The following is a 25,713-nucleotide window of genomic DNA, read 5'->3' as shown; positions in this document are numbered from 1 at the left end:
TTTTAATGGAGTGAAGCAATACTCTAAACTTAAATATTGTGTTTTCATTAGATGCGAGGAGAAAATCATCATGCTTAACTGAAAGCATCAGTCAGTGTGTAATTAATCAATTTAATGTGTTTCACTTAGTGAATTGAGTTACTAAAATAAATTAACTTCTCAATACTGCCAAGCTTTATTAAATGTGACTGCATAAGGATGATACTAGAAGCAAATCTTTTAGAGGTTGCAGAAGACTTGAGACTAAGCAGCTTTCCATACAAATCTACACATAGTCTTAGATACAATAAAATATTTCAGATAAAAGTATATTTTTCTTATTCGAGTGGTTCAGTCAAAGGTCAGATCTAAATCTAATTAGTAGTCTGTAATAAAAGCTCACATTTTCTCTTTAAGATGATATCCATCTGACTTGATTGACCTTGAGCAATTTTGCGAAGGAAAAAAAGGCAAACATTTCAGATAATAGGTGTGGAAAGTTCATACAGACACACCACGAAAGACCTATCGCAATAACTGCAGAGTGCTACGGACTGAATACAAATTTTCACAATTTTATTTCTATAAAGTAACTAAAAACATAATCATACGCAACTTTTTGGCGGTCTATCACATCAAAACCCAAGGAATGCAATTTCTGGTTGTAAAGTTGACAGAATGTGACAAAGTTTAAGGGGCATGAATACTTTCTGCAAGACACTGAATTTGATTGAACAGGCAGGATAATCGTGGCAGGAGTGAACAAAAAGGTCTTTCCGGGAAGGACCTGAATGTAAACACGGCGGCCATGTATGCTCGTACTTATTTCGCTGCCGCTGACATAACGCGGACTGCTTCCAATCTGGTCCAGCAGCTCATGAATTCCATCCACTGCATCAAGAGGCCAATAATGTGAAGCCGTGGCCAACACCTGCAGGCCTGGACAAAAAGATCACAGGTAAACAAGTGTCCCTAAAGGACATTGCTCAGAGTTTATTGTTACGCCAGCATCCAGTTTTGGACGTTGGTGGGATAAAGAGATTGATGATGATGAATAAAAACAGCTGCAAAAGCTGTTTATGTGGCAGACCATTCTGATTAACGAGACATAAACAAATAACATCCCTCCATAGAAACAGACACTGGAGCACATTGTTTCCTCAAGTTATTGTATATATCCCAACCAGGAAGTGGTCATTTGATATGTTGATCTGATAGCAAACAAAAGTGTAGCACAATGTGCATTTGGAAAACTTGCCACTACCTGCTTGATTCTCATTTGGTACCACCTGAGCACAGACCTGCAAAAGATAAATCTGATGTTTAACAAAGTCTGACATGCAGAAAAGGAGCTGAACGCTTGAAGTAGTTATCTTACCTTAAAACACAAGACAAAAGCAGTAAGAAGTTGAATATGCAAACAAAATTCCATTGCTCTTGAGAACTGTACAATGTTATCTTTCTGAAACAGCCTAATTCCCTTCATAAAGATAACTCCAAGAGCAGTTAGTCATTGTCCCAGGATGAGGATAAAATAGTCCATGTGTCCAATCCTATAGATGTTACAATAAAAGTTCTAACAGTAATGTTTAAAAAAGGCCCAGATTAGATATCTTGAGGAAAAAAAGAAGCCCACTTTACAAATTATTGTGTCATAATGGCAAGTTCTGAAGCCAAAAGTCCCACGCAGAAAGTTACACTCCGTCATCCACACATTCAGCTGCTTCTTTAAGTTTCTGCGCCTTGCATCTGGAAACAGCGAGGTGTAGTGGAGCTCAGCGGGAGCGCACTTGCTGGCTGGACACTACGTGGGAATTGCAAAATGTGATGTCATTGTTGGACCCTATGAGAAGGGGCGTTCAGGTTGTGCGTAAATGGAGAGATGTGTGCGTAATTGAAGTTTGCGTGGCAAGTGAAAGAGTGTAGGTCCAAATTTTAGACACACGAGTGCGTACAAAGAAAAACAACAACAAAAAAAACGTATTGGATTTAATTTCTATGTGCGTACAACACATTATGTAATATTTTTTGCAGCCTCCACATAGAAAAGGCAGAGCTATCGAAATTAAAGCTTAACAAAATAATCATCCATCCATAAATATCGCAAAGTACATCTGACGTTTCACATCCGAGTGAATTTGCATATTTTCACTGTTATTTTGTAGCCACGTGTTGCCACATCTTCAATACTACTGCCGTTTGCTTCCCGTAAACAGCTTCATTTTCTTCTAATCTACCATTCCAAAAGTGGTTTTATTTGTCTGTATAGTTCGGTATTTCTGATTGTTTTATATAACATTTTATATAATCGTGAAAATGCTCAGTTGTCAAGTATTATTTAACCGTATTTTTTTCTATTCTATACAATTTATATAAGGCTACACCGTATGTACATTGCTTTTCTAATGTCTGTGAGAGATAATTGGTGTCGTCTACCTCGACGAAGAGCTACAACAAAAAAACTGACTCATAACCAATGATTTCAGTGCATAAGTACGAGATGGTGTGATAGGTACGAAACAGCAAGAGGAAGGGACGAAATGGTAACAAATAAGTGGAGGTATGAATCGAGAACGTGTCTCACTGACGAAGCCCATTAGGACCGACCATAATACCTCGGAGCAGCCTCCAGCTGCTTGTAGAAGCAAGCTCTTGCTAGTCGAAGCAAGAAAAGGTGGGGTAGAATATTACCAAAACGTTAAAGGTATGAAATGACGCAGGAACATGGAACATGGAAAGGAACAGCACCAATAAATAAACATATAAATAAGTAAATAAAATTAAAAAAGGACTAAAGGGAAAAAGAAAAACAAACAACAAAACATGATACCATGACTTTTATGTGTCAACACAAAGACCTATATTTAACTATTACTTTAGATTTTTGAAACTTGTACGGTTTTTTTTGTTATTTTTAGATTTACAATCGACACCTGCTCCGTCTCCCAATCTGGAGTCCAAATCAAGGCAAACAGTGCCACCTTGTGGTCAGGTAAATAATACTTTGGCCATTTAATCCAGTCCAGTTTTGCACATTTATTATTTATTTATAAAACCTTCTCATGTAACTCGACTGGTGTCCCTGCAGCTGAGCTTTTAAAAATGGTGGGGGTCACATTGTTTGACCTATCAGACACAGTTCAACAACAGTGTTTGTTGGTGTTTTTATTTTGTTTTATTAGATTTTCCTCTTTGTGCACTGCTAAAATTTAACCACTGCTGCAACAATTTGCATACATTTTTAGAAAGATTTTGATGATTAATTAATTACAATTGGAAACGCCAAAAAAAAAACCCTTTACATTTATTTACATGTTATTTAAATGGTAGGTAAATTAAATAAAGTCAGATTTATTGTTAATATTTTATTTAATGGAAATACAAGCATCTGCATAATCAGTAGCTCATTAATACATGAATATCAGGTGTTTGACATTCATTCATTGCCGTCTTGCTTATTCTACATTTAAAATCTGTAAACTTAAAATAGTCTTTCAACATTGCAGTCATTAGTGTGACGTCACAAGGTGTACTCACTCTTCAAGTTCAGCAGGAGATCGGTGGCAGCTTGTATGAAATATTTTCATTTTGCGTCTAATGCGGTTCGTTCCTGACAACAGCGATTTTGTTCGTGTATCTTATTCTTGAACATTGGTCAAGAATGTCCACATATTATCTTTTTGTTGGTCTCGGAAGTCATGGGTCTGCAATGAATAGCGCATGCGCTTACCTACTAAAATGGCGCGGGTCACTTCCGGTTTAGATTTTTGGATTCTCTTTATCACAGCTGATGCCTATTAAAAGCTGCGCGGAAACTTAAATCTTAAATTCCTGGTCCAAGAAAGAGACCTTCTCAACCACAAGACTACGGCCCAGCCGTAAACATGGATGGATGGAAGACTATGCTGACTCTGCGTTAAACGTTGCGCTAACGAGTTTATGTTGACATTATCCAACATCTAAACAGTGAATCGAACATGAACCGGAAGTGTTCTGGCTGGATCTCATTGGCGTAAATTGATTCAGATACTGTTGCTATAGAAATCGGCAAGTCCTGTGTTTTTAACTATTGCGTCGGACGTGTTAAAAAAAAATCGATTATATATACAACAAAACAACATCAACAACACATTACTTGAGCAACGACTGGAGCAATTCAGCTCCGTCAGCAGCCAGAGTTCATCCAGAAGTGAGAAAAACCCAACATTTATTTTGATATTTCACTTCCGCTTATCGGCAAGCTAATTTGCATATTAGCTAAATATTTAGCTTGGACTTACGTATTTAGTTGCGAGCTAAATATGTAGTGGCTATCATCCTAAATATTTAGTTATCAAGCAAATTTAGTTAGAAAATTAAACGTTTAATTGACAAAATATGTATTTTCGGGCTAAATATTTAGTTTGCAAAAATAAATATTTAATTTGGAGCTAAATATTTGGGTTGTAAACTAAATAGTTAGCTTGTGAAGTAAATAGTTAGTTGAAATTCTGCTAAATGTCTGAATAAAATGGTGAAAATGTAACTTTAAAAAATGATGTTTTTTCTATCACAACTTAGAGTTGTTAATTTTTTATTGTGTAATTTTACAAACGGCACCGCGTCGTTTAAGCATAATTATATATTAGCATATTTAGTAATTTGTTACTAAATAGAATTTGTAAGAATTTTATTGCCCAATATTTGATGACCTCCAAAACAAAATGGTCGTGTCTATTTAGCAGTTTTTGAGGGGTGACTTTTAATTGTTCTGCAGACAGAGTGGGTGTGTGTTGTGTGGAGGTGGGGAGTGTTGTTTCTATGTACGTGAAACCGAGCTGGGAAAGGAAGCGTATTCACGGTGGGGCGGTATTGTAGATCTGTGGCGGATTTCAAGCGTCGTCCTGAGGTAAATATACTCTACAAAAAAAAAAAAAAAAAATTACAGATACATTTTAATCGGCTGTTTTGCAAAGGTGACGCTTTAACCCACGTTGAGTACCAACTTCAACATCTCTGCGAGGGTTGTCTTGTCAAAGGAGATCTTATCAGTTGAACTTTTCCGACAGTCACCGGAGCTTCAGTCCTCACAATGGTGGGCCTGCTGTAAGACCACACATGGAGGTTTTTAAGAAGGATTGGGATATGTTTCGCTGAAATTACCTGAGAAGGAGATGCAAGGATCGGACTAGGAGAGTGTAATGAAGGATCGTCTGGCTGAACTGGCTGCTGTAAGTGCTACCTCAGCCTGGGCCGACACTGCAAGTTGTACAAAAAATGCATTCTTGTTTTTAAATGTTCACAGAATAAAAGTCAACTAGCGGAGGTTGCTGTCACTGAGGACTGCAGTGATGACTTCATGGAGAGTTATTTCAGGAGGGTAGGGATGGCTGGATGCATATTCAGATTGGGGTTAACTTCACACAACAATGAGTTATTTGTCTGCTTTTTCGACTAATTAAGGTGGAGGAAGTTAGGGGACTCGTTGATAAAATCTCCTACCAAGTGGAGGAGGTGAAGAAGCTGCACAGCACGATCCTGTCTGCGCCCAATCCAGATCACAGTAAGTTTTTTATTTATTTATTTTTTATACAGGTATTTAAAAATGCTGTGTTTGTTTCTTCATATGTTCAGTAGACTTTAGTATTTTTGATGGTTCTTAAGACTGAAGTAATCAAAACTATTTTGGGCTCAACTGGAGCTTTTTGGCCAACAGATTTACTTTACTTCTGGATAGAAATAAAAAGCTCGTGGAACGGAAACCTGTGAACGAAAAACAGCCTCAAACATCTGAGGCCATTATAGGTTGAGATCTCACCTGTCACTGTTACAGACCACTCAAAGTCTCTGCACACTGTTATGTATGGAGGTGTATGGAAAGTATTGTTTATTATTAAAAATAAACAACTACATCAAGTGTTTTAAAGCCACGTGATGGGTAACTTCTGATAAGCGGTGTTATTATCCGTCTGTCCGTTCATTATCTGTTCTTATCTACTGATTTGCCCATCATCCTGCGGAAATATCTATCATAAATCCACAGTAAACCTCTGTATTTACTTTCTGGAGATTTCTGTCTGAAAGAAATGTGTACATTTTGATTTTAAACAAATGATAGGAACACTGAAAAGGACATGAGAGTCTTCCTGTTGCATAAAAGGGAGAACAACAAGACAGTCCATGACAGATTACAATGTCTTGCCATCATCGGTATTTGTTTATTGATAACTGGGGAAAAACCCAGAAGTTGTGCATTTTGTTATCTTAGGATGGTTGCTAGGTGTCAGGAAAAATTAGAGGAGATTCAAGTTGTACATAAAGACAGTAATTCAGTATGACACTTTCTTTTCTTGCCAATAAGTACAACGTGATGTATTTCCTTTCTGCATATGAAGGTACAAAGAGTCAGCTAGATGGACTGACCAACGATATCAAAGGGAATGCCAATGTGGTGCGAACTAAATTAAAATGTGAGTTTAGCTGTGATTGTTGCACTTTTCTGTCATGTGTTGTGTGAAGTCAGTTAATGCTGTCATCCCTGTGCTAGTCATGGAGCAAAATATGCCAAAAGACGATGTCATTAACAGGGCTTCTGTCGACTTCAGGATCCAGAAAACACAGGTCAGACAGCCAGTCAATGGATGGATATGTGAAAAAACAATTACAAATCCTGTGTGGCTTCTTTCACACCCATTGAGCTGTTGCTTACCTTAATTTGGTGCTGTCAGTCAGTTTTTGGCAGAGCATTCCTGAAAGCATAATCAACTATTTAAATTCTAAAAATCTCAATGTGAACCACTTTTGGGGAATCCTCACTTTCTACCTTTATATCTTATCTTCTCATCAGCACTCTGTGCTGTCAAGGAAGTTTGTGGAAGTCATGACTCAATACAATGAGACTCAAGTGTCCTTTCGGGAACGAAGCAAAGGAAGGATCCAGAGACAACTGGAGATAAGTAAGGGATTCATATTAGATGTGCATTCTCTGAATGTGCATCCTTCATTGACTTATGAAGTACAGACCAAAACATCAGCTTAATTTCCTCTTGCAACTGCATGCAAACTTTAGATGTGTTGTTTTTATGAAAACTAAGTGAATACAGGTTGAAGGTTGACAGGTGGAACAGAATTTTTTTAATGTAAGCAGAAACAAAATATTTAAGAAGACTTGTATAGTATATATTTCTGTACAGTAGAATTTGTACACTACGAGCCACAAAACATGCAAACATTTAAAGTTATTAAACAGCTCCCAGAATTTCATACTGAATATTTGACTTTCTTTGTTAGAGATAACAGTCAAATCTATAGTTCTATGTCCATATTGACAACATAACAATAATGAGAAGTGTATAATAGAGCTGTTTTCCTTAGTCCCTGTGGCTTTAATGATAGGCTCCATGACTCCACACCGCAGACAGAAGATACTGATACTGGAGACGTCTCCTGTGTTTAGGTTGCCAGGGAAATGAGCAGAGGACTCCGAGTAACCTGCGCAACAGAACACACACACAATCTTCAATCTCTGCTCACATAGACTTACACAGTTTATTTAAATCACCCAGAATGGATAGAGTTTGTACCAGATGACAGGTCGGGCTCTTTGCTCTGTGTATTTTACTCGGTTTGTGTCCCTGAGGAATAGGCGTTGCAAGAGGTGTGACACAATAAGCCCCTGCACAGCGATCTCGCTCTCTAGGGAGAGTGTTTCACAACAGGAGGCAAAGCTTTCTGTTTGTAGTGTTTCAGCTGGAGCTTCTTTGTGAGCAATGTCAAGGTCCTTTGTACCTAAAACGTTATCAATCTTGGGAAGAAATAGAACCTCTACTGTTCTGTCAGAATTACAAGCGGCAATAAAATCTAATTATAAAAAACTAGTAGCAAGTAAATGAAATAAAATTTTGTTTCTGTTGTCCACAGGATATCAGCAAAGCGGTATGTTTCTTTAGATGTTAGGTAATCAGATAGCACTTGGGAGTGGAGCAATACCTGACATTCAGCCTGAAGCAGCACTTTTTAAGAAATCACTGTAACTCCTGAAGCAGCAATGTCTCTCTTTTGGCCTTTGTTTAGTCTCCATGGTAAATAATTATTTGTTCTGACCCACTTATGACCATCATCATCATAACTTTCATTACTGCTTCAGAGATGGACTACAGCAGCAGGACGTAGGTTTCACAGCAGACCTTTATGGTCTGGACAGAAGGATGTTAGCTGCCAGCACAGATTACATCCATCTAGGTTTTAGAGATGTTGCTATGGAGTTGATCAGTAACAAAAACACAGCAGTCTCTTACTTGTGTGTTTGTGTGTTGTTGTAGCTCTAAATAAACATCTGTTATCCAAAGGGTGTACTTCAGCCACATGTGTTTATCCCCAGCAGTCATTGTGAAAAACAGTCCATCACAGCTTACTTAAAATCAGACTAATACATAGTAATGATTAATAGACTAAAGAAGCAAAAATTAACCTCAGGGGAAGTTGTTATAAATATCTAAAAGCAATCATGGAGCAATTTGTAGTTGCAGTTTCAACTGAATAAAAAAAACAAAAAAACGGCAACATGGGGGCACATTAATATATCATGTCAGCAATGAGGGTTTACTGAAATCCCTGTTAAATTTGTTTGGTGAGTTAAGATTGGCGATTTCTGAAAAAGACTTAAATTATGTCATTTGTAGCTGGAAGAGTGACCACCAATGAAGAACTGGAGGAGATGCTGGAGAGCGGAAATCCATCAATCTTCACATCCGATGTATGTCTGTTAATTCATACTTGTGTCTTATTCTGATTGATTTAAAGTCTGTTTCTCTGATTTGGCTTTGTTGAGATCAGTTGGCTGCATGGAGGATTATATCAGCTGCATTTTTTTTATACATGTAGGAAATTCCATTAGGCATGTTTCAGAAAGTCCATAATATTTTTGCTTTCCCGTTTTCCCTACAGATCATTTCTGATTCCCAAATCACTCGTCAAGCCTTAAATGAGATCGAATCCCGTCACCAGGACATCATGCGTCTGGAGTCCAGCATCAGGGAGCTTCATGCGATGTTCATGGACATGGCAATGCTGGTAGAAACTCAGGTATTAGCTTACCTGGACACTTCCATGTCACAATGCCTGTCAAATATTGTCATTTTAGGGCTAATGCAAACTTTTAACAGGGGGATATGGTGAACAACATTGAGAATAATGTCTCTAATGCAGCTGAGTATATTTATCGTGCAAAAGAAGAGACTAAAAAGGCAGTGAGATACCAGAAGAAATCGCGTAGGGTAAGTGTTCTTTTTATGTCTAACATAAAAACATAAAATATGCAAGTTCAAAGAAGTTATGTTCAATTACAAAATATTTCAAGTTTTCATTACTACTTTACTTTGCAGAAATACATGATCCTTGCCTTTGCCCTGTTGATCCTTCTTGCTGTCATCGCACTAATTGTTGGCCTGTCTGTCGGACTAACCAAACGCCCTCAATGAGGCCTGTTGTCATCATTGCATGAGGTAACAGACACACCACACCCACAAACTTCAGTTTTTTGAGCAGAACATTTATTTAGCCATTCATTTTTTTAAAATAAGGTAATGTAGTATCTTGATAAAAGTAAGGATGCAGCAATTAAAGACTTGCATCAAATTTCAGAGGTAGGATTTTTGTTTTTAATTTTCAATTTTACTAATTCACATTTCTCTTTAACTGGAGTCAAAATAACTTTTCTAGCCTTCCAGCCCTGTAAGATTACAAACTGCATACCTTAGGTTCCCAGGCTCCTTCATTTCTGTCAGGGAATCATTTCTGAAAGACAAAGACAAAATTCACTTGGAGATGAGATTTTAAAAGTCTAAGATTTGTGATTGACATGATTAACATAACAAACAGTAAACTGGAGTCTCTGTCTGTATTCCATATAGATTGTGCAACCTCACCTTAATTCTAATATTCCTACAAGGCTTTCAGCATTTACAGTATTGTAAACTCAAAGGAATAAAGTACCATATTTGCTGTAATATGATCAATGGTCCTGGTGTCTGGTGAAGCTGACTCCTTGTCAGCCCACTGCTTCTCTAACTGAACAAAATGTTCAAAGACAAGTGTGAACTGATGTCCTGTGGCAAGTGCCTCCTATTGAACTTGATAAAGTCAAACAACTGCAGAGGAACAGAACGGCATACTGGCAAAATGAGCAGCACCGTCCAAAGTGTAGCTCTTCCATCCTAGTAAGTAAATTAACAAGTGCTTTGCCTACATAGAAGGTTCAGCTTTTAATTTGCTGCCTCTGATTTCATTTTTAAACACATCACTATTACCAAAATAGCTAAAGTTGAGTTTTCTTTTAGTTACAGCTTCCACATTGAGGAGTGTTGTTATTAATGCAACCAGTAATTCTATGAGTGTGTTTATGATTTTGGAGTTTCAGACTGGCCAGTCACAAAGTTGAACAACCAAGTTCTGCTTTTTTTTTCTGCTTGAAAAGTTTAATGAATTTACTACTACTTTCTAGTGCTACTTTTATGCAACAGTGACTGATTTCCCCATTTGTCCTGATTTTAGCAGACATTTCTCTACCTCGTCTTGTTTGGAGGATCCTACTTTTACTGTTACTCAGAAAGGTTGGAGTCTAAGACTGATGGACTTCTTGGTTCACAAGATGTCAGAAAAACGCTTTGACCACTTCCACCATATGATTACCCTCTTCCATTTAGTACTATTACAAGATTCATTTCCATAGCACAGAGAAGTAAGTATAATGTAGTGCAGTTTGCACAAGATTCAGATTTCTGTTTAACTGCACTCAAAATACCTCTTCTAGCCTCTCTGCCCTTTGTGAGCAGAAACTGTTTTATTTAATTTTAAAAGGCTCAAACATTGCAATCTTCTTGGATAATGTTTTAATGTGAACTTGTTTTGTTGTCTATCTTCTTTTTATGTATTACTGCTGTATGTTCATTCATTTTAATAGAGTATGAAACCATTAGGACTTTGGTGTACTTTTGAAATAGAAAAACGTATTGACCTTATATGGTGTGTAATGACTGAAATAATCGTGAAAAAAGTGATGCATTAATGCAGTACTCTTGGAAAATTCTTTCAGGAGCACCCATTTGAGTTGTTCTGTATTTTGTACTGAAACTAAATAATTGAATCATTTGTTTAAAATATTAAGAATAAAAGGTTTGTGCAGAATGATTTTTTTCCCTTTTCATTGCTATGCTGATTGAATTTGATTAAAGTAAACATATGGGTTAAAACTGCACAGCTTAAAATTATATCTATATCTTTATATATCTATATATAGATATAGATATATCTGTAAGATATATCTATATATCTATATTATCTTCCACCGGTGCTTGGGATGCATCCAAGCTTATCCATCCATCCATCCATCCATCCATCCATCCAACCATCCATCCATCCATCCATCCATCCATCCATCCATCCATCCATCCATCCATCCATCCATCCATCCATCCATCCATCCATCCATCCATCCATCCATCCATCCATCCATCCATCCATCCATCCATCCATCCATCCATCCATCCATCCATCCATCCTAATCTAGTAAGCAAAACAATGTCGCAAAAAAGAACTCGTTCTTCTGGGACAGAGAAAGTAAAGAGGAAGAATTGAAAAAGAAAAGCAAAGATAAAGGTATGTTTGCATGTCTCTTTGTAATATAATGCTTCGTAGAGCTGCTAATAGCTTCATAGCAACCTTGAACGGTCCAGTTCAACAGCCAAACTTTTATGCCATCGTCTTTGTATTTGCGTGAAACTAAGTTTAACATTAAATAAATTGACTCTCGTGGTTGGTCCTATATATGTTTGAGGTTTTTTGGCTTCAAACGTCGTGTTTGATAAGGAGCTGAACGTATAGTTTCTTTATTTAGTTTACTTCCACCTGAATATCACTGTTATCACTGCACACAGGAGCTCCAATTATTTTTCTTGATTGGAAGCGGATGGTTATTATGAATTTAGTTAAATTACTTGTAATATGTTTTACATGTTCTTTAAAAATCAGGTGTTCTATAGCTGTTTCACTTTTATATCTGTAATAAAGGGTGAAGCTGTAATGAGAAATGATGAAGGTGGAGCCTTAGGATCCGTGGGTTTACTTCCAAGTATAATGGAAATGGTGCCTGTGAGCAAACAAGGACTACCACTTCTGGGGCCCTCTGGACTCATACATGTTTAGTGTCTCAATTTAACATTTTCCAAATAATCACTGTTATAATTAAGTTCACTATGGTAACATCAACACTGTAAATGCAATAGATAGTCTGAAAAATATTGTAGCTTACAGTTTGACTTCTGAGGCCAATTATGTTAAAAAGAGGCGTCAGGTTCCAGTATTTCATACATTGTGTATATAATATGTCAGAGTTTCGGAAAGTACGTGGTTTCCTTTTTGAGTTTATATTTATTAAAAAAAAATAATGACAAAGTGGGATATGTTGTGTGTTTTTAAAAAATTTGGACTATCTTTACATCATTTTTGAAATTTTATATAAGATTCTTACAACCTTGGAATTAAAACAGGGAGTACTTTAATTTTCTTTACCATTAGTTTACTCTCAATAAAATGTCCCAAACAAAAACACACGAACAACTTATTTCCCAGTGCTTGAGTAGACTAGGAAATCACATCTTTATTAAGGCAGATAGGATTAATAATGCAGATAAATAGACATTTAAAGGGTTTAAACCTCTTGGCACCTGCAGAAGTAAAAGAAAACATCTAAGGAACATACACGAGAAGCTTAGTATACAGAGATCCAGCTAAGTGCACAAAGAAGAGCACAAGCATGTTACGATATATGAAGCATAATGAATCTTTTTTAATAGCTTATTTATTGTTTTTTATTTCTATAAGTCCTAACAATGTCATGTTCATACTTGGCTCCTCTGGATCTCCAAGATCTTACTGCTACAAGATTCAGGTTAAAATTTTAACCTGAGGTCTTTTTGCTTGGAGTTTGCATGTTCCCTTTATAGATACGTTGTCTCTGGGTTCTCCAGCTTCCTTCCCCTGTCCAAAGGTATGTGTGTTAGGTTAAGTGTGGACGTGTATGTTTAAGTCTCTGTGTTTCATGGACTGGCAACCCGTTCAGACTGCACCATGCCTCCTGCCCCACTCCCTGTATGGATAAGTAGGTTTAGATAATGGATTGTTTGATGTTTCCACTTTGCCATGGAGATTATACAAGAATATTTTAGTTCATTTAGCCCAATTGACACATTTGTGCAATAAGATCCTTTTCATCTCTTCTAATTGTGGCTCTTTCTAAAAGAAGTAACTAAGCAAATGTTTCGGTAGGACAGCTGGAGTTTATTTCAGGATAGTTAAGTAAATCATTTATAATTTGTTAGGTGTCTTTCTAACATAAACGTTAAAACTGAATCAAAGGTTGCATAAAACAGACATAAGGGTGTGCAAACAACGCAACCAGGTCATAACCTATTTATTTTTCATGGCTCAAATGTTGCAGCCCAACTGAAATCGAAGCTGAGAGCAAATAAAAATTCACCGACTAGTAATCTATTCTGCCCTGGGTATTTAACACGCGGTTTCCACAGATGACACAGTGGAACCTGAATTGTACTGATGACTACTTGACTGCTGTGCTCTGTACGGTGTCATTAGTTCTCAGTCAGATAACACCCTGCATCTAGTGTGGATCAGAATGACAGTGGAGGGTTTAATTTTAGGATCCGGTCCGATAAAGAACCCAGTCTTTTAGACAATAAATTTAAGCATGTATAAAACTAAATAAAATGTATAAATACAGTATATATTTTTTCTGACTTTTTAACTATAATACACTATTCTCTTGTTAGCGTACAGCACAGAAAGCTTTAAAATAAAATCTGAAATCCTTTGACCGATGACCAAAAGAATTTATTTCATGCACTATACTTCACATCTCTGTTTCTGTTTAGGATTATTTAGGATGCACTTGTAGACATCCTTACATATCCCGTGGCAGCTGTGCTATCTTTTGTGTCTTTTTGTGCCTACAATAATCCAACATCCATTATTATGTAACTCTGCAGAATACAGATATTTATAATCTGAGCATGCTGGAGTTATGACATCATCCGGCACTGCTAACCATGACCAGCGTTGGGGGAAGCATGCAAACCGTTCTGTCATGGTGGGTTACTGCTCTTCACAAACAGGAAGTATCATTGAGACGTATAATGTGACTGATAGGTGGCTTATCTGCTGTCATGTACCAGGGGACAATGGGCTGTGAGAAGACTTGCGCGGCGGAGAAACTCCTGAGACCTCACAGGGAAGTGGTGGAAAGCCAGAAACAGAGGTTAGCCACAGCAAAGAGGAGCAGTCGGATGAGAAGCACAGATAAGGTGGGCATAGTGTGCTGTTTGTCAGTGTGCCGTTTGGTAAGCTTTCAGAGGAAAGGCTTTGACTGAACCGGGTCTGCGCACCGCCCGGATCAGCAACAGTTGATGCTTGAAGCTGTAATCAGGATTCAGCGACCGCTCTTCATTTTCAACAATCTTGCCCAGATCAGACTTCTCAGCACATCTGGTTTCCTACTAACATTTGAATAACTTACTAAACATAAGCTGCATTGCATTTTTCCTGTGCTTCTCCTTGTCACTAAAAGATTACCCAACATGTTATTATGTAATGTGCATTAAAAGAAATGTATTATTAAACAGAGATCTTTGCCTGTGGGCAGATTTGACACGTGAGTAACAACTGTGTGATATGCATGTCCGCATTTCTAAAAATGTATGAAATGTTTAATAACTCTGATAGTTTAGAAAAAAAAATTATGTAACACGTCCTAGGATCCAAGACTATTTGTGTTTGCCGCTAAGTATATTTCCACAAAGGTTAAAAAGAAACACTGATTTCCCTTTTCTTTTTTCCCCCTCAGAGAGGACTGTGTTAACTACACAAATTACTATAAAATAAATAGCACAATCATATTTCAGAGTCCGCACCAAGAATCATTAGTACAGGCTCTTTCATATTAAACTTTAAGTTCCTACCTTTGCAGATTTTGTGCATCAGTTATTCATGCACACTTGGAGTAATTTTGTTTACTGGCCACTCTTCCATATTTTCCCAGCTTGAGGATAATGGCTCAAACTGTGGTTTGCTGAAGTTTTGATAACATAAGAAATAACTTTGTGATCCTTTCCAGATTGATAGATTATTGACTTCTCATCAGCTCTTGACTCCTTAGATGAAGGCATGAGGTGTTGGTTTGTGAGCTCTTTTGGCCTACTTCATGTTGTCACACATAGTATAATTAACAGATTTATATTTCAATTGGTTTGGTAGTAATCCATCCTGAGTGTGACCAGAGAAATTGAACCAAGAACATGTAGTTGTTACATCATGGCGTTTCCAGACAGGGCCAGGTCGTTTTTAAAGCTTTTTTCCCTTAATAAATTAAATGAAACTGAATCATTATTTGAAATCTTTAAGGTGGGGAGGAGGCTTTCTTCACAACCTCGTATAAGATTGGGAAAATCTTGGTACCTGATGTTGTGGCGGAGGACCTCAACATGACATCCTTAGTACATAGAAGTGTCTCGTGTGGATTTACTAAGACTCCAAGAAAATCCTTTCTCAGAGGGCGTGAGGCATGTGGGACCATTATGTCACTGATACAGCATGGTGCCCTAAAGTCATACTCCATGTAATCCTACACTACGGGGAGAGGAGTAACACAGGTTTGTTTCTCAATAGCACTGACGGAGTTGGTCCTCTTGGTTCCACCAAACACATACATATTTATCATCAGCTATGATGTGCAATAGAAATATAATGCCTAACTGAGCTCTTCTGTTTAGCTGTATTTCTCTCCCAGATGAAACCAAAAACACAGATACTACTGTTGTCTTCTGTGTACTTAGTTTTACCTTCCCATAGACATTAAAACTAAGTGCTGATGTGTTTCCCTTTTTCCATTTCTGCTTTCTGAAAACAATGCAGATGGCTAGTTTGTCTGAGCTAGGTTCTGCTGAAGGCCGCCTTCTGCTTAATGGGAGATTTTTCTTCCCACTGCTGCCACATGCTAGCTCAGGAAGAGAGCCAGTTTGAGCTGTCGCATTTGTTTTGGCTTTCTTAGCTAGCATTTTGTGATTAACTGAGTTAGACTGCATAATAAAATTACAACTTAATTGTACAGTATGTAATTGAATCTGAATCTGTCTATCTGTATATCCACCAAATTACAGCCAAATCGAAACATTCCTGTGGTTCGGTGCTTTGTTCTTCTTGAAAGTCTTGGCACCTCAAAGCATTAGCTACTACAAGGCAGGCAGCTGTTTGGAACGTAAGCTACAAAAAGAATAGAAAAGAGTCTCAAAAAATATATTAACTTCTTTAAATCCATGTCATTTTGAACTTTTAAAATGTGAAGTGAAACAGTGAAGTATTGATTCGTTCTTGCCCCATAACCCTGTTTACTGTGTAAAACATGCAAAGGTTATTTGTTACGGTTGTTTAAATAGTCTGAGAAACTTACACCTGTTTCCATGAGCAGATAAGAGTTCTTTCACAAAGTTATGTGGACGAAACCTTTGGCATTAACATTTGCCAAGTAATGGTAAGACAGCCAAGTTCTCCACTGCGACAGACAGTTTGCTCGGTTTGCCTTTGGGCTCATGTTAGGTGGCACATTCTTGTCTAGATCTGATGTACAATTTTAGTTGAATAATAACAGATTATATTATTACTCTTCTTCTGCACTTCTAATAGGATCAAATGTAGAGTTTTCTAAATGTGTCATATCACTGTTCTTCAGACAATCTAACTATGTGCACCCCTACAGGTAGAGAAGGGGTAACGGACACCATAAGAAAAAGTAAAGAAAGAAAAAAGTTTTTTAATTGACTGACTTCTGTCCTACCTGTCTGGTGCAGTTCAGATCAGCAATTTTACTCTCTTCTGAAATGAGGATGAAGAAACTACTTTTACTTTCAGAGTTATCCATTTTATTAGATACATGTTTGGCTTCAGTATTACTAATTTTCAGAACACCTTCAGATGTAAGCCCAGCTCTTTCTTGTTTCCACACTCAGCTTTTAGTTAATGCGAGTCTTTCACTAAAGGGAATGTCAAAGCAGTTGTTTACACCTCCAGACGTGTCTAAGTCAGTTTGGCTGAGGCAGGCCCAGAGCTGCTGCTGCGTTGCCCTCTGACATCCGTTGACAGCTGTCTGCACAGGTTTAGATCCCTTTTAACATTCGAAGGTAGTCAGGCATCCACTGCAGTACTATTTAAAGAATCCATAACGCAAGTCCAACAGCAGCATAGCTAGCTGGGACGCTACATGCGGTTACTCCTGTCTTCCACGGTGAAAAACAAACTAATTCTTGAAGATGATTCTGTTTATTTATTATTTTTAAAAAAGTGAACCCCCCACCCCCAAAACCCTGTTTAGTCAATATGATAGAAGAGGTATGAATATCCCAAGATGTTGCTGAAAGCAGCCATTATATTTGAAACATCAGGTGTCCTTCCTGGTAATTTTCAGAGCTCAGCACCTTTTTTGATAAATGTTTAAACCGCAGTTAGAAGACATGCGTGGGACGCTTTGACATCAACTGTGTACCTAGTGTAGTATGTCTGTAAGCTTTTAACAGGTGCTGCACAATATATGCTCCCGACTGGGACTATACAGATTGTCCCGCTGGAGGGGAAGGGAGAGTCATAAAGGGACAGCTGTGGTTGCTAAGCATCCACAGTCAGCAAAGTGTGTTTGTTTTTGGGCCCGGCTCTTCCTCTGTGCTTTTCTGAGAGAAAAATGCAACACCATCGTCAGCCACAGAGGGCAGCCACACTGTACATGATGTTCCTCTCTGCTCCATATCTAAGCAGTTGGGGAGAAAAAAAAAACCCACACCAGGATGGTCAAAATAATCTCCTTTAATACCCTTCTGCACTTTCCTGATCTGAGATTGGATGGTAATGATGTTACTGCTGTTTGTGATAGCTGATTGGTCTGGACCACTGTGCAGTGAGTGAGGGTTTCACAAGCTCAGCCTCCAGGGAGGTCTTGGTGGCATAATGACCTGTGACGAGGCATGGCACTGTCCCGGTGTCAGTTTGCAAAAAAAAAGAAAAAGGATAAAAAAAAGAAAATTAAAATCCTAGAAGGGAAGGTGCTGCAACAGAATCAGGAGCATATAGTGGGGTCAGGGGGGATGCCTGAGGAACTTATGTGACCTTGCAAGCTTAAATCCTGATGGCTCATCGACAGCGGTTGACGGGGCAGTGCGTTGAAGAATGTTCCTGGGAGCGTTCATTGATTGGACTGTTTGTGACTGCTGAGAATAAGATGGAGAATGACCAGTTCTGATCTAAGAAAAACCAAAGGCGTCCTGGAGAGGGAGTGCTGCTCAGTGCTGCTGCGCATTGCACTGCCTCTGCACCCCTGCGTGCTCGCGTCTGTGTGACTAAGCGTGCGTGTGTGTGAGAGAAAGTGATAGAGAGGGAGAAAGCAAGGGGGCGTGTTGATGTGTGTTCTCTGCTGCACAGCCTCGGTAGTGTGAGCTGAACGATGCTCGCTGGCCGTCTCTCTCTCTCTTCCTCTCTCTATCTCTCTCCTTGTGCTTGCCTGGCTGTGCCTCTTTCTGCCGAGCACTGATGAACCATTTTATGCAACATAGCTGCCATAGCCATCGCTGCTTTTCTGTCCTCCCAGTACATTAGGAAACACATGGCATTTCATCGCCACTTTGTGCAAAGGTAATGTACCATCTACTGTCTGCTGTCAAGCCGTGTATGTTTTGCTGAGCCTCGGATTGTTGTACTGACTCTGCTGCATGTTCCTCGCGGTGCTGGCGCTGGTGTAGGGAGAGGGATGCTCAGAACATTTCTTAGTGGCAAAGGTAATTGAAATGCACCCTGCTTCCTTGCTTACACTCATAGCCTACTTTGGTATGCATTTCTTGGGAGATGAATGAGCCAGTTTTGGTCTGTGCTGTGCAGGAATTGCAGGCTTGACAGTCTACAGAGAAGCCAGAGGACACTGGATATTATTTGCAAGCAATAACTCATTGCCTTATTTATTTTTTTTTTAAATCGCTTCAAGTCTGCAACAAAATGCTGCAGCGTATGGAAAGAAGCATTCAATTATAATAGCAAGTGCTGTTTTTTTTTCTTTTTTTTTTTAGCTTTATGTGTAATGAACCATATTTTTTGATGAATTTTTAAAAAATCCTCAAATAAAATGTCAGTGTTTTTACATCTTGTGGATGCTAAAGATGTGTGTCAGTTTTAATATATGAGAAAAGGACCAAGACTGAGGCTATTAAAGAGAACTTTCAACTAAAACTGAGCAAGTTGCTTGGATAGATAGTATTAATCAAACATGCAAGGTTAGCCATCAAAACTGGGATTTATAGGAGCTCACTGTAAGTCAGCAGCTGATACTATGTTACTGGTGTGTAGGGGTGTCTGTATGAGTGTGTGCTTGCACCTCTCTGTTATGACATTTAATAGCATGTGTTGTAAGGGGGGCATTTAGGTTTAATAAATGTGTCTGTGCACATGTATGTTTTACCAATTGCTCCGGAGCTCACTTTGCAGTGATACTAAGTCCTATAGATGGCAGCCATGAGAATGAATACAAGGAGTGGAAGTAGACGATCGACGCCGAACTATTTGTTTTTTTCTGTGGAAAAAACATTTCATGTTTTCTCTCTGCACGTTTGCACATACAAACAGCAGTTTCTTTTTTATTCCAAGGTCAATTACTTAAAAGGCGACCACAATTGGGTTTGTCAGTCCCATCTCACACCTCCTGATATGAAAGAGTGCTCCGACGCTTGCCTCCCATTCATACTGTAGCTCATCCTGCCCACCTTGACAAGCAGGCATGGCCATTCATCATTTCAACCATTACCCCTGAGGTGCTAGCAAGTGGCTTTTGTCTTCACTATGCACAAGAGACAAGCAGTCATCTTTCAAGCTCAAATTTCTTGTCTCTTCAGTGAGTTGAGGGCGGGGGATTTAACTAGAGAAAGTTCTGTTGAGCATATTTTTTAAGTTATGGCTCTCTTCCTTCCTTCCTTCCTTCTGTCCTCTGGTTTTCCCAGACTACATATTTTTAAGCCTGTAAACTTTAGGAAAATTATGCCATAAATTTATGATAAACTCTTGTTTCATAGTTTAAAATTTACATAAAAACTCAACATAAACAAAGTCATAACCTTTTTACACAAAATGAGTGGTTGAACATGCACCAACAATAAGTGAGTAAATCCATAAACTTTAAAATCTTTGGCATATGTAGAACATTCACCAGAAGGCGTTAGGTGGTGCCATCAGTAATGGAGCAGCTAGTGGAGTGTGTCAGGCATTTGTTGGAGGTTTGCTAGACACAGTTGATCTCAGATAGACATGATAAAATGTATTAACAGAGCTTGATGGAATTTGATGGGGTGCATGAGGCTAAGTTGTGGAACGGTAAGAATATCTGGCATGTAGGGCAAACATGAAAGGCTTCTGTCCCCCCAAGACGGGCTGACACCAAGGGAGTGTGTCAAGCATTTACAAAACTTTGTTGCAAGCTTACTTAACCATTAAATCACAAGAGCTTTGTGTGAACTTACAGGAGAGAAGGATACAACAGCTGTATGACTCGGTTCCATGCTGAGTTGCTCCTTATTTCCTGACCTGAGGGGCTACCACACGCTGCTGACCAGCAGTCTGTCCCAAATCTGTCATCCAATTTATCTGATATTGATGATGTTGTAATCACTGCTATACAGTCTGTTTTGTATTCAGAGTGTAGAACAGATATATATTAGGGCTACAACTATTGTTATTGTTAGATTATTTTAAAGATGCAAGAACAAATAATTCAATTATTTTTTTTAAATAAATTATTTTATTGCCTAAACGTTGCATTCCTTTTGTGAACACTTGATTTTTTTGTAGCAAAGGTTGCATCTGCAGCTAAAACAATACTTGTGAAAAGCTCCACCTTTTCTGTTTGACTTAACATCAGTACAGTGTAGTGGTGCTTATCTGTTGATTATTTCTGGATTAGCCAACTGATAATTAGATTGCACCAGGTGCTTAGTAGTAGAGCTGGTCAGTAAAACAATATGATATCTACCATGTGATCAATATCAAAAATGCATTCGAGAATTTTGATAATTTCACTGAACTCCGATCCAGAGCCACACGGCATTCTGACTCGCACCGGAACCTGCTTGGGAGGAAACAGTATTCACATGAGCACAACCACTCACAAAAAGTCGTAGTGCGATGAATACTGTCAAAGGCCAGTTTGACAGCATTTTGGATATTTAAAACCAAAAATTAATCAATAATTATTGAACCAGGTGAAGCTAAACTTATGCCACTTGAGGAATTTTAGGTAGAACATACTTAAAGACAAAGGTGTTTTTTTTTTTTTATCTTAAATGCAGAATATACACATTTTTGTACAGTTTTGGCTTATTTACTACTCTTAGTGTATTGCTTTTTCAGCAAATGTCTTTATAATATACGTATATTCCACACAAGATAGAGCCCAGCCCCACTCTGGGAAACAGCAAGGATTAGCTGGTATATACAATAGATGGATATTTGAATGGACTCTGCACTGTATCATAATGATACAACTCATTTATGTCCAGGACATCTTCAGCATGTTCCAGCTTCAACTACATTAATGCATCTTAGCTGGATATTACTAATATACTTTGCTCAGAAATGACAGCAAAGCATGACAGCCTTCTTAAATAGTCGAGCTTTTTTGACCAAATTTCTCCCTTTTTCCTGCTGCTGTTGCAAAAGAACATATTGCAGCAAATAGCACTGGCATAAAAAAATAAGTATACAGAGATACAATTGAAAAGTAGTTGCTCATAATAGCAAATGACAATCAGTAAAAGTGGTCTATCTAGGAGGGCTCAACTAGTCGCATAAAGTCATTGCATTGCAGCAATCCTTTCTCCTAAACAAGCATGTGACAACAGTGGAAAGGGACGACCCGCTTTTAATGGAGAGAAACCTTCTGGAGAACCATTCTCAGTATCTGCGGTCATATCCTCGATGAAAAAAAAATTGTGGACACTCTTTTACAGCAACAAAATCAGAATACAGGACACAGTGTTCACTGATGATCAGAATACAATCAGCGCTCCCTCCGGTGCCGGTGTCGAGGACACCCGTACAGCTAAACATGGCTGCTAAGTGGAGGGTTAGTAGTGTGGGTAAGGCATGGCTCAGCATGGTCCTGAGTGACTGAGGCTATGCTGTAGTAACAGCTGGAACAGTGCTGCTGCTGGCGCCTGGATGTGGCCTGGATAAAGCACGTGACCCTGCCACAGTGTGAGGCATTAGTGATATGAACAGCAGGGTCCACAGTGGTTGTTACATAACATCGTCTTCACTGGGAAATCTCTGTGAAGATGACTTCAGGAGACTGTGACCGCAGAGTGAAAGTGCATTATCATTGTCAGCATCCACATCACCGGCTCCGAATGCTGGTCTGTTCTGTGCATGGCAATTTAAGCATTTGCCTTTAATGTGTCTGCAGGGTGTTTTATTTTATTTAATCAGAATTTTATATACACATTCTTTGGCTTCAAAGCCTCTAGGTTTTATCTTGTCTACTCACATTTTATTGAGTACTTTTTCTTGCCTTCTTATAATTGTGAATATTGCTGACATCACTTAAGGTTGAAACACGGCTTCCAATTGAGACATTTCACCGTTTACACAGTCCAAACCAGATATTTACATACTCCGGGGCCCGTCCGTTTTTTTTTTTCTTGCTGTGAGGCACTAGATGAAACTAAACTCTTCTTGATTTAGCTGAGCTAGAATTACAAATTAGTTGTGACTTAAGATGAAGGCTCTCACTTCTAATTGAAAAGATTTTCTTTGATCCATTACTGGTCTATTGCTTCTGGAATATAAAATAGAATTTGTTGGTCTGGAAAAAAAAAGACATAAATGCACATTAAATATTTTTATTGGAGGAAAGCTCAAAAGTCCTCGAGAAAAAAAAAAATTCACAGGAAATCTCAACTTTAAACATATGGATGAACGTAACAGCGTAAGTTTACAGGATGGAGACAATGACTTGGATGTGAACTACAAGCTGGACCTGCTTGTGTTACACTGAAAGAAATGGATTGGCTGTGAAATACCAGGCAGGATTTGGACTTTGTTTGTAGAGATGGCTTCATATGAAGTAAATTTAAATTTGCATCTGAATATTAATACAATTAAATTAAATAATAAAAATTGATTAATTAATACAGGCGTAAGTTGCCTGTAAGCTATCATTGTCACTACTGGTGATCCTATATGCTGTCCCTCACTCTTAGATATGACTCTGTTCCAAAGAAGATCCCACATTTATTAACTGCAAGATTGGCGTGATCCAGATCAGCATGGTCTGGTACCAACGTGCTTAGAGCTGCATGCATACAATGAAAGGATTGAATGTTGCTGCCTCTATGATCCTCCTGTTTGTTTTTCACATAGGGAGGAGGGTGAGTTACATTTCAGTTTTTTCTACGAGGAAGAGATGTGTTCCTGTATGAAAGCGTCTTTTAATATAAGATTTATGAGCTGTTTAAAAAGCTGCTTTTTAGAGTTTCACTTAAGAGTTTGGCTGTGCTCTAGTCTGAGTTCAAGGAACAGATACTTCAGAGCGTTTTATGTCGCCCCTTTTAAGTTACAGGACAAAATCAGTTTTTCCCCCCTTTTCTCCTCCATCTATTAAATTCAGCAGACGCTTCAGCCACAGTTTCTTCATAAGTCTGATGAGGAAAACATTACTGTGCCGTTTTTCTGTCGGCTTCAGCTACAGACGACCTTATGCATGTTTAAAGCGATGTGCTGAATTGAGGGTGTGTTCTTAGACTTCAAACATCTGTCATTCTTTCATACGATTATAATCAGAACTATAGAAATGAATAGCATGTACAGTATATGTGAAGAATTGATTGCTGCAGGTGGGAATGAACCGTTTTCTGGTTTCACGGTGAAATACAACTTTGGCGAGTCACATATGCCGACAATATGATAGAATAGTGAGGATGTGTATTGATAAAATCAACAGACTATTACAGATAATCATGGAAATTAACTACAGTGCTTTGCAGAAGTATTCATACTGGGCAGTTTTTTTCTTATTTTGTCACATCACAAAAGCAAACATCAATGTGTTTTATGTGACTGTGCAGGACAATGATACAGGTCAAGGATTCGGTTGTGGAGAAGTTTAAAGCAGGAATAGGTTTTAAAACGACAACTAAAGTTTTCAACATTTCAAAGAGTTTATCCAATGAACCATCTGAAAATGCAAAGAGTGTCCAATAACTAAAAACCTATCAATACCTCAGCAAGAGGAATGTTCATTAGAGAAATAATCATGATAACTCTGGAAGATTTACAGATATCTATAGCTAAGGTGGAAGAATATTTTCATACCACAATTATTAGTCATTCACCCCACAACAAATCTTGTCTTTATGAAAGAGACGCAAGAAGAAGGAAGGAAGCAAAGTCATATAAAGTCCAAAACGCAGTTTGTACGGAGCAATGCAGGCCACACAGCAAACATGTAGAAGAAGGTTCCCTGGGCAAATGAAAACAAAATTAAACTTTAGCTATACATGTAAAATGCTGTGCATGTGTGTTTGTGTGGAAAACGTCCCCTACACACCACTCTAACTACACTATACCCAGTGTAGTGTGAAATGGTGATGGCAGCATCATTCTATGGAACTGCTATTCTTTAGTAAGGAGAAGGAAGGGCGGTAGAGTTGATTGGAAGAGAGTTGCAAGATAAATACACAATCATCCTGGAAGAAAAAGTGTTAGAGACTGCATAAGACCAGAGCAGATATTCATCTTCCATCAGGTCAATGGCCGTAAACATACAGGTGGAGCTACAATGGAATAGTTTAGGCCAAAGCATAATTATGTGTAGAATGACCCAGTCAAACTTCAGACCTAAATTCAATTGATGGTCTATAGATTTAATAATTGATGTTCAATCTTAAGGGCTGCACAGTGGCGCAGTTGGTAGCACTGTTGCCTTGCAGCAAGAAGGTCCTGGGTTCGATTTCTGCATGGAGTTTGCATGTTCTCCCTGTGCATGTGTGGGTTCCCTCCGGCTTCCTCCCACAGTCCAAAAACATGACTGTCAGGTTAATTGGTCTCTCTAAATTCTCCCTAGGTGTGAGTGACTGTGTGCATGGTTGTTTGTCCTGTATGTCTCTGTGTTGCCCTGCGACGCACTAGCGACCTGTCCAGGGTGAACCCCACCTCTCGCCCGGAACGTAGCTGGAGATCGGCACCAGCAACCCTCCTGACCCCATTAGGGAAAAGGGTGAACAGAAAATGGATGGATGGATGTTCAGTCTTTGTTTATCTGACTATACTTGAGGTACTATTGGCAAACATTTAAAACTCTAGATGTGCAAATCTATTGGAGATCTAACCAAGAAGATTTGTAGATCAAATTTAGCTGAAGGCTGTTTTATTTAGTCCTGAGTCAGGAAGCTGTACATTTGATTACAGACCAATTTAGATATTTATTTATGAGAGTAAAAGATTTTCTTCTATTTCACAATCTCGTGCTACTTTGTGTTTGTCACATAAAATTCCAATGAAATGCTTTCCCGTTTGTGGCTGTAATGTGACAAAATTAGAAAAAGCTTAGGAAGCATGACTGCCTCTGCAAGGCAGTGTGCAGAAGAGGTCGAGTGGTTTTTGAGTCAACAG

General features: G+C 38.4%; 3 protein-coding genes across 21 annotated transcripts in view; 2 read left to right on the top strand and 1 right to left on the bottom strand.

Moving 5' to 3' along the window:
* Positions 1–1,763, bottom strand: part of adgrd1 (adhesion G protein-coupled receptor D1) — a 39,332-nt gene extending 37,569 nt beyond the window's left edge. For all 3 annotated transcript variants that reach the window (XM_023344221.1, XM_023344222.1, XM_023344223.1), the window contains exons 1-3: positions 1,358–1,763; positions 1,244–1,280; positions 802–918 (exon numbers count right to left, since the gene is read on the bottom strand). In XM_023344221.1, coding sequence (XP_023199989.1) covers positions 802–918; positions 1,244–1,280; positions 1,358–1,465 — 262 coding nt within the window. In that variant the 5' untranslated portion in view covers positions 1,466–1,763. The remainder of the gene's footprint in view (positions 1–801; positions 919–1,243; positions 1,281–1,357) is intronic.
* A 3,030-nt stretch (positions 1,764–4,793) lies between these two features.
* On the top strand, positions 4,794–11,134 carry LOC102236004 (syntaxin-2). Of its 4 annotated transcripts, none has more exons than XM_023343217.1 (12): positions 4,794–4,867; positions 5,028–5,189; positions 5,264–5,338; positions 5,422–5,521; positions 6,354–6,428; positions 6,506–6,579; positions 6,806–6,914; positions 8,640–8,713; positions 8,905–9,042; positions 9,123–9,233; positions 9,342–9,461; positions 10,513–11,134. In XM_023343217.1, exons 2-11 carry the CDS (start codon positions 5,160–5,162, stop codon positions 9,435–9,437), a joined length of 882 nt encoding a protein of 293 aa, XP_023198985.1. In that variant the 5' UTR covers positions 4,794–4,867; positions 5,028–5,159; the 3' UTR covers positions 9,438–9,461; positions 10,513–11,134. The 4 variants fall into 4 exon arrangements, with proteins under 4 accessions (XP_023198985.1, XP_005806978.1, XP_023198983.1 ...); XM_005806921.2 differs by having other exon boundaries at positions 10,510–11,134; XM_023343215.1 differs by having other exon boundaries at positions 9,342–11,134.
* A 2,919-nt stretch (positions 11,135–14,053) lies between these two features.
* Positions 14,054–25,713, top strand: part of rimbp2 (RIMS binding protein 2) — a 95,020-nt gene continuing 83,360 nt past the window's right edge. For 9 of the 14 annotated variants that reach the window (XM_023343497.1, XM_023343496.1, XM_023343491.1 and 6 more), the window contains exon 1: positions 14,107–14,333. In XM_023343497.1, the coding sequence (XP_023199265.1) occupies positions 14,196–14,333 (138 nt within the window). In that variant the 5' untranslated portion in view covers positions 14,107–14,195. Of the gene's footprint in view, positions 14,334–25,713 lie in introns of all 14 variants that reach the window. The other 5 variants (XM_023343490.1, XM_023343486.1, XM_023343494.1 and 2 more) reach the window with 2 other exon arrangements.

The sequence above is a fragment of the Xiphophorus maculatus genome, chromosome 12 (genome assembly GCF_002775205.1).
Source record: "Xiphophorus maculatus strain JP 163 A chromosome 12, X_maculatus-5.0-male, whole genome shotgun sequence".
Taxonomy (NCBI): Eukaryota; Metazoa; Chordata; class Actinopteri; order Cyprinodontiformes; family Poeciliidae; genus Xiphophorus; species Xiphophorus maculatus.
Note: the sequence above shows the minus strand (reverse complement) of the source record. Positions and strands in the feature narration are given on the sequence as shown.

What these genes read in the sequence shown, in the direction of transcription:
- LOC102236004 (XM_023343217.1), top strand. Translation starts at nt 5,160, where the DNA reads ATGAAGGATCGTCTGGCTGAACTGGCTGCT. An exon ending in TGCGCCCAATCCAGATCACA is followed by an intron (nt 5,522 to 6,353) that starts GTAAGTTTTTTA and finishes CTGCATATGAAG; the next exon opens with GTACAAAGAGTCAGCTAGAT. An exon ending in CCAGAGACAACTGGAGATAA is followed by an intron (nt 6,915 to 8,639) that starts GTAAGGGATTCA and finishes TGTCATTTGTAG; the next exon opens with CTGGAAGAGTGACCACCAAT.